Source organism: Octopus bimaculoides, chromosome 3, assembly GCF_001194135.2.
Source record: "Octopus bimaculoides isolate UCB-OBI-ISO-001 chromosome 3, ASM119413v2, whole genome shotgun sequence".
Classification (NCBI taxonomy): Eukaryota; Metazoa; Mollusca; class Cephalopoda; order Octopoda; family Octopodidae; genus Octopus; species Octopus bimaculoides.
In genome coordinates, this window is record NC_068983.1 from 4,954,722 (window position 1) to 4,963,405 (window position 8,684).

The 8,684-nt window shown below is 37.9% G+C and overlaps 1 protein-coding gene across 1 annotated transcript in view; it reads left to right on the forward strand.

Moving 5' to 3' along the window:
- The first annotated feature begins 236 nt into the window (after window positions 1-236).
- Window positions 237-8,684, forward strand: part of LOC106879761 (ER lumen protein-retaining receptor 2) — a 21,990-nt gene continuing 13,542 nt past the window's right edge. Inside the window, exon 1 of the mRNA XM_052966698.1 lies at window positions 237-459. Coding sequence (XP_052822658.1) covers window positions 369-459 — 91 coding nt within the window. The 5' untranslated portion in view covers window positions 237-368. The remainder of the gene's footprint in view (window positions 460-8,684) is intronic.

The window sequence follows — 8,684 nt, forward strand, 5'->3', positions numbered from 1 at the left end:
CATTGTTTCTGGGTCGATAAAATAAAGTACCAGCCAACCATTATAGGTAGATATAACCGACTGTTCCCCCCTCCCCTTAAATTTAAGGTTTTGTGCTTATGTAAAATAGATCACAGATTTGATAGGGTTACTGGGGTAGAACTAAAAGTTAAGAACGATCAGCTGGAATGTGATTGATTCATTTCGATAGGACTGAAATAGTGCGATAGAGTTATTTCCCTTCTTACCGGATGTTTCTCTGATTTCCCAGAATCCTGTTAGCGCCACGTCCTCACAAGTGGAGACATTGCAAGAAGGTGTGAGAGACGAAGACCAACAACAACAACACCAGCCACAAACACCAGCCACACTCGAACTAAACATCCAACATGAATATTTTCAGGCTCATTGGAGATATGTCACATTTGTTGGCAATCATTATATTGCTGCTGAAAATATGGAAGACAAGATCTTGTGCAGGTTAGCCAATATTGAATGCCTTCCTTTCACTCTTGCACTTCTGCTGGCCTTTTTTTCCCTCTCTCCCTCTCTCTTCAAACTGACAACTTTACACCGGTTCATTCATAACTTTACTTCACAAACCACAATACACCATTTCTTCATTTATTCATATTAAACTGCCAATTTCCTTCCAGCTTTTTTTACCCAGCATCTAAAAAGGTTTTATTGTATAACGCTTTACAAGAACGCACCATTCATGAAACGAAGATATTTCATTGTCGATCTTCATGTATAACATCGTTCTAATCCGACTCCTACTCGCTGAAACGAGAGGCGTTTAATTATATTAAAGGTTACTTAGATAAAGTTGGTTAGCAGTGATAAATATTAATCTCTTTCATGAAATCTCTGAATTCTTTGCACCTTTTTCGAGAATATTTTACAGTATTTTATCTGCAGCAAAAGTATTTATATGGATTTATATACCATTCCCTTACAACTAAATTGTTGCTATAACTTGGAATGCGTAGATGTGTGTGTGTGATTTTTGTTTGGTTCATAATTGCAGCTATCTTGCGACATCCTATGGTCCGGATCTTTAACCTTCATTCATTACTATATTGAACGCACCTGTAAATCATTCTGATTTTTTTTTTTTGTTTTTGTGTAACTGGTTAATTAATTGAACACCTGCGTTAGCTTTAAAATTTGGCTTCAGTAGTAACGAGTACGAATTATCAAGGAAGTTCTCCACCCGATAACTGTGTCTCTTCCACGCGCGCATACATACCCACATGCAGGTGTGCTGATACATATATGTATGTATAATTATATGAGGGAAGTGAGCAGTGGATGTTGTATAGTCTGTGGTAGTTTTTATTCAATGTCAATCATATATTTAATTTGTTAGCTTTATTTGAAAGAGTACCCTACTCCCCCTACTGATTTTTAAACACCTGTCCCCTGCACTATTCAAATATCGTTTGATATCAGTATTTAAAGTAAACATTGTTTATTGATAAGTTTATAGAAGCAATTGTTGAGAAATCATTGGAGAAGGTGTGTGATTACTCGACATGGTAAAAATAGCAGCCAGACCATACACATCATCTCAAACCACACCGTATCGCCTTTATATATATATATATATATATATGCATCTATCTATCTATCTATATATATATATGTATATATCTATCTATCTATATATATGTATGTGTGTGTATATATATATATATATATATATATATATATATATTCATGCGTGCTCCATCTATGCAAAAAAAAAAATAGCAACCAAATCCCTCTCTTTCAAATAACCTACCACCTTTGAAAAAAAGACTGGATGGTTACGTTTTTGATCATAGTTCTGTTGCATCAGGCTTGCCTTTGAACTGACCAACAGTTGCATGCAAACTAAAATGATTATGTTGGTTGTTGTGATGATATTGCTGTATATATATATATGGCTATGCAGTTAAATCTAAATTGCTGCCGATTTTCTGCTGAAATCTGCAGTGAACCCTACGTAGAAATCACTATTAGAATGCTTCGTTGTAAATGTTTCCATTTTGCTGGCTCGGCATAAAAGTTAGCTAACACACACACACACACACACACACTGAGAAATCAGGAAATGATTCACAAGGTACTTTCTTCTTCTTCTTCCAGAACCCTGCGAAATATTCTCTCTCTCTTTCTCTTCTCCTACTCACACACATTCTTTAAATATACAACAATCAATGTAAGTACTGAGATGTTTTAGCAACATCCTGCCGTTTTCCATGGAATGTCAATATCTGCGAGGAAAAGAGTTTGACGGTTTGTCTTCAACCCTGCCTCATGAAATATCGAGAGACGTTGGCGGCGGCCGACTGTGGGTGTGTGTGACTGAGTTCTAGTAGTAGTAGTAGTAGTAGTAGTAGCAACAGTAAAGAGAGTAGGGAGACAAGACGAAGGGTTATGTATAATTTGCAAGGTGGAGGTTTTTCTAAGTTGTAGTGTCTACGTATGGCGTGGACACGTTGCTAGTCAAGCTCTATCGACTGCTGTGCTGCCACATAAGCCAGAACTCCGTGCTCACTTCCGTCGATCTCTCACTTCCTTCTCTCTCGCAAACGTGATTCTCTTGGATTCTTTTTTCTATCTTTTATACTTTACTTCTTTTCTTTGAAAACTCATCGATTTTAAAAAAAAGAAAATCCCCCCCCCCATTCGAGAACAGTTAATAAAACGACTTTTAAAAAAATGTTGGGTGACGTATTTATAGTCTTTAAATTAATTCGCTGTGGGCGGGATTCGTTTGAATGAAAAGTCCCATTCAAATAAATAATATACAAGCTGCAAATATCTATGCATCTGGGTATTGGGCCCCTGGAATATAAGAGCTACGGACCTTCTACTTAAATAATTTACTGTTAAACACCACTCGGGGTCGGTTTTGTTTCTTCAATTGATTGATAAATTTTATAGTCTTTATGTCGCTGATAACTATTTTTTTCTACTGTATTACTGTAGCAAGTTTCTTTTTAATTAAATATTAGGTTTGTATCATATAGCCGTTGTAGACTTGCAAAATACATGCGCATACATACTCTGTATTTATGTGTGTGTGTGTATATATATAGATATAATAATATGGTGTATGTACTTAATGCATATATCCTGTATGTATATGATGCATTTTATATGCACACACACACGCACTGATACATATAAATTGTAAGTTTATCGTGTTTATGTGCATATATAAAATATGGTGTATGTACTTAATGCTGTATGTATATGATACATTTTATATACACACACTGAGTCTATATGATGCATATATAAATTGTAAGTTTATCGCGTGTTTGTGTGTATATATATTTTTGTGTATATTGTGTATGCATATGTCCAGGGGTAGATGGTGGGCGTTACTTCTATAGCCTGACCTCTTTAATTTTTCTCGCCGGTGTTTTTGTAATGGTGTCCGGTCTCACTCAGTTGTCTATTCTGGCATTGTTTTGCGTCGGTGTGTCACACGAATCCAGCATATTATTAGCGGAGCTAAATGAGATTATATACACCTAGTCTTTTATACTTAAAACATCTGACCCCACCAACCAAGGGAGGCTCAGCACGGTCCACTCAGCCTGCTAGATATAGCAACTAAATCCCTAGTAATGTACACTGTCTTAAAAGAAAATAAGAGAAAGATGCATTAAATTATTTGGTTTAGAGATACTTTTGGGTGAAGGGAGTTCCCGACGGGATGGTCGCGGTTAAAACGTCTTTATAGTTCTGCTCTATCGGGACTGAACATTCAATCGTCTGCAATTTTTTTCTTAAAATATCTGGACTATTTTTTTTCCTTTTCTTTAGTTTCTGTTTCTATGTATTTTGTACTGTTTACCTAATACTTCGAATTACCTGTTTCAGCTTTTTACGTTTTATGTTCAAACCCCAACGAGATCAACATTACTTTTCGTTCGCACGGGGTCGATGAATTAAGAACCCAGCAAGTGAAGAGCTAGGGGTTTATTTACTCGAATATCCCTACAAATTACTGACTTTTTGCCTTTTACTTGGCGTTAATTTTTGGAACTTTTAAGATGGATAATTCCGTGTCCGATATTACAACGAACGGCGTGCGAATATTCGCCATTTGCCTGAGAACATATGAAAGTCGGCTGAAGTTAGATAAATATATAAAAATAGAAGTATTATTTAACTAGTTGCTAATCTTGCCCCGGATGGAGCGGGGGTGGGACTCTACTTGGTCGTTCGGTTTGCTAGATATAAGTCAAATTCCATCTCAAATAAATAAATATATATATATATTAGTTGTTTTCCCTGGACATAGGTATAAAATAGATATGTTAGGTGATGGTCACGGCTGGAATGTTTGACCAGTGAGAGGTGTGCCCAATCACGGCTGCCTTGGCGTTAAATAACAGCAACATTTTTGAAGATGGGCCATCAAAATAAGGACATTGAATACTATAGTTTCAGATCCACTATGTCTAAATAAAAAGTTGGTATGATCATGGCTGGAATGCCTTTGATCATAAGGGTCTGCTGGACCAGAGGAGACTGGGTGCTGAGACAACTATTATGAAATGACAGGATGAATGTTTTTTTCTTCTCCAATAAAGGTACAAGTCACTTAGGATGGGGACTACTCTGAACCTGGTTTGAGAACTCTAGTATTGGCCACCATCATTATCCATTCGTTTTTTTTCCATGCATTCCATTTTAGGGTTGGCTCCAATGGGCTGCATTCCCTTAATGACCAGCCACTTGACAGAATGCATTTTAATGTGGCACCAGCTCTTGAAAAATTATCGTATCCCCAGCAAACTTAAAGAGTCCTCTCTACCCTACTTTGTCTCTGTCTCTTTCTTTTCCATATAGCCAGGCAGGAAGAGAGTTAGAGAGAGAATGTGTGATAGAAGTAAGATGATATAAGAGAGAGTGAGGGAGTGATAGACAGCTGCATGATGGTTATTGGTAAGGAGCTTGGTTAGGAACAACCTGACAGAGTAATTAAAGAGAACCAAAGCAAGAGGGTATTAGGGGAGAATAATACAAGAGATAATGATAGATAGCTACCAAACAGTTGTTAAGTGACTAAAGAGAAAGTGTGTGTTATGGTTGGTGACAAGAAAGGAGATAAGGCATGATTGAAGGGAGAGTACTGGAAGAGAGAGAGAGAGAGAGAGAGAGAGAGCAAGTGATAGATGTGAAACATGGGTGATAGTATTGGTATCCACCAAGAGGACAACTTGTCTTGACCTGCTGAAATTAGATTTAGTTTCGGTGACATGACCTCAGTTTGAATTGAAAGATTAACAGGATCAAAACTTGGCTCTTATTATTCACCACCTTTCTCATTTATTTATTGAATTCTCATTGCCCCTTCCAATTCTATCAAATTCTATGTGCATCCATCTTCTTTGTCCCTTTATTCCTGGGAGGGTCATGGTGGCAGATCCTATGTCGGGTCCTATAAGAAGCAGTCATCATTACCCTTTCTGGCTGGATTCCCAAGCATGACCAACTGAGATTTAGAATATTATTTCGTTAAGATAGTTTCTACACATATTCTATAGAACTCCTAGCCAACACTGATTTTTGCTATGTTTCGTATCAAGATGTCCAATGTAAACAAACAATGTGATCCAGGACGAAAATCGGTATTAAGTGTATATGCCATATTACAGGGATTGTTGCCCCTTCATCAGCTCCCATCGAACCCATTATTGCCTCCAAACACGTGCTTATAAAGAACAACCTGAAAATAGTGTTTAACGTCCGCTTTCCATGCTGGCATGGGTTGGACGGTTCGACTGAGGGCTGGTGAGCCAGAAAGCTGCACCAAGCTCCAATCTGAACTGGCAAAGTTTCTACACCTGGATGCCCTTCCTAACGCCAGGACTTATAAAAACATTTAGTCTGCTTCATAGTATATTATGTTTGCATAACAAAGTACCACAAATCATTAACTATGGATATTATCCAACCAGCTTGTTCTTGGTCTACCCTAGGCCTCCTTCTGGTTGGCTTGGCTTGAAAAATCTATCTGGCAGTTCTTTCCTACTTTCTAATCACATGTCCATTGTAAAGGTGCAGTGATCTCTCAATGCTAGAAATAGCAGCCTGATCTGGATAGACTCCTTGATCTCTGAGACACATACCCTGTCAAGTAACATTTCTATCCTCATTTAACGCCCGTTGTCCATGCTGATATGGGTTGGACGGTTTGACCACGGCTTGTAAGCTGAGGGGCTGCACCAGACTCCAGTCTGATTTGGCAAAGTTTCTACAGCTGGATGCCCTTCCTAAAGCCAACAATTCCGATAGTGTAAAGGGTCAGAGGAAAAGTCAACCTCAGCAGAATTTGAACCACTAAGCATTTTGCCCAGCGTGCTAAGGATTCTGCCAGTTTTCATATATTAACCTATATAATATCCCCTTGTTAGTGCCCCCTTCTATTAATTTTGGAGATTTGAGATGAATATGTCTCCAATATATCTAGTCTTAGTTTCCAAGTCATCTAAACTGTTTAGGGATTATTCTCTTTATAAGTTAGTCAGGGGAGAAAAGGGGGCACTTCCTCCCATGACTTTTACTGCCCCTTTAGACTGGTAAGACGCATGTTGTTGAAGCTCAGGTTCAAGATCTATCCAAAAAGCACAGGTAGGTGGGAATTCCAGAGGGATGTTGTTCTGGGGAGGAAGGACTGGTAGAAGTGTTTAATGTGTTATGTAGTAGGTGAGATACAAGAGAAGTGGGACAGGTCAGTTTGGCCGTAAGGGGATGCTGCTAGTCAGTTCAGATGAGCCTAAGCCATTGTAGTATTGGTAGAAATGGCAGAGAGAAGATAGAGCATGCTGGTGAGCTGTCGATCAGTGGAATGGCTTTGTTTTGGATTCAGTGTGGAGAATCTGTGAGCTGTGAGTGTAGCACCAGCACAGTTGCGTAGATGTGTGCAGCAGTACTCAAATGTCAGTTTAACACAAACTTTTTATAGGATCAATAACAGAGCCTGAAGAGAAATCCTAGTTTTTGAGGGAGTTTTGTGTTTGGACAGTGCTCTTATAGATGTGGAATTATCAGGGGAGATCATCAGAGATGTGACAGATGTAATTCGAAACAGTTTGTGTTGTTCATGGTTAGAGAGTGTATGACAAGAGAATTGTTTTGATAAGATTTTAATGTGAAATATTTATTCACAAGGTTATCAATCTAATAACCTGTATAGGTCAGTAATATACATGATAGGCCAGATCAGGATTAACTTATACACAAGCTGTTGTTTTGAAGAGTAAGCTATCAGCCAATTTGCTATTATAGTCACCTTTCTCCCTTTCGCTGCAAACTGTTGCCAGTTTCTTATAATTCATCTGTTGTGCTTCTTAAAAGGTCCTGTGAATTTCATGGCTTTCTTTCTCAAGATTTGTTTAAGATTAATTTAAAACGTGATAATAATGAAAAATGTCTTTCCTTGCTAAAAATAATTCACTACAAATTATATTTGCAGTTGTTGCTTTCTTTCTTTTTTCTTTTAATCTAGTCGTCTGTGTATATCAGACTTTAAGTATAGACAACTTTAAAATGTTTGATGTAGTTTTTGTTTAATGACTAAGAGAAAACCTCATTTTAACACAGTATGAGAGAAAATCTCTCATGCTGTCTTAAAAATACAATATATGTCAGAGCAAGGTGAAAGTTGTGCCAGACGTAACTCACAAGACTGTCCAACGTATTTGACCTTTTTGTCTTGCAATGTACTTGGTGATCCTGTTGGCGATGTTGCAGTGTAAAAAAGAACCCAGAACATTCTGTAAAGTGTTAGGAAAGGCATCCAGGTGTAGAAACCATGCCAAAGCAAACAAATAATGGGGCCTGATATTACTTCCAGCCTTGCAGCTCCTGTCGAACTGTCCAACCCGTGCCAGCATGGAAAACAGACATTAAATGATGATGATGGGCCTTACCTACTCGTTACATGCCTAAACAAAATTCATTCCTCCTATATATAGGAAACAATGAATGATACATTTACTGATATTGCAGAAAGCTGCTGGGCTGAAATATACTCAGTGTATGCAATTGAAATGATATTTGCCACTCTCCAGTTTATAATTATGTTTCTAACGTGTTCATGAAGAGATTTCCTCTTGGACAAAAACCACAGCATCATAACTTTCAATAGTGTATATGTGAAAAAATGATACACAGATATTTTAATTTTATGCTGGTTCAATTGTGTACAAAATCTTTGAAATAGTTTACAAATTGCCATTTGGCTACTAATTATAAATTTTTTTTAACCTAATGGTTTTTGAAGCATTGCATATAGAATTCTTATTGTTATCATTTAGATGTTTACTGGGTGCTTTTGTTCATGCCATCTAACTTATGAGGTCGCCATGCAGCCTGCAAGACTACAAACTCAAACGGGTGCAGCTTTAAGTTAGGAGATAAGGGGTTAAAGTATGAGGGAAGGGACCAGAGAGGAACAAGTATCTTGCTGTAGAGGGGTCGCATTTTAGAAGAGAGAGTGCAGGATTGTAGTTGAGTAGGGAAGAGATTAAAAATAATGGTGATAGGGTGTCTGGATGGATCATTAAGGTCCAAGGTGAGATGAAGTGAGTAGGGGGGGGGGAAGAACCAGGAGGTGGAGATTGTAAAAGTGTATGGGAGAGTAAGAAACGGTTAATGGGTGAGGCAGGGGATGATAGGTTGGGAAGGGAAGA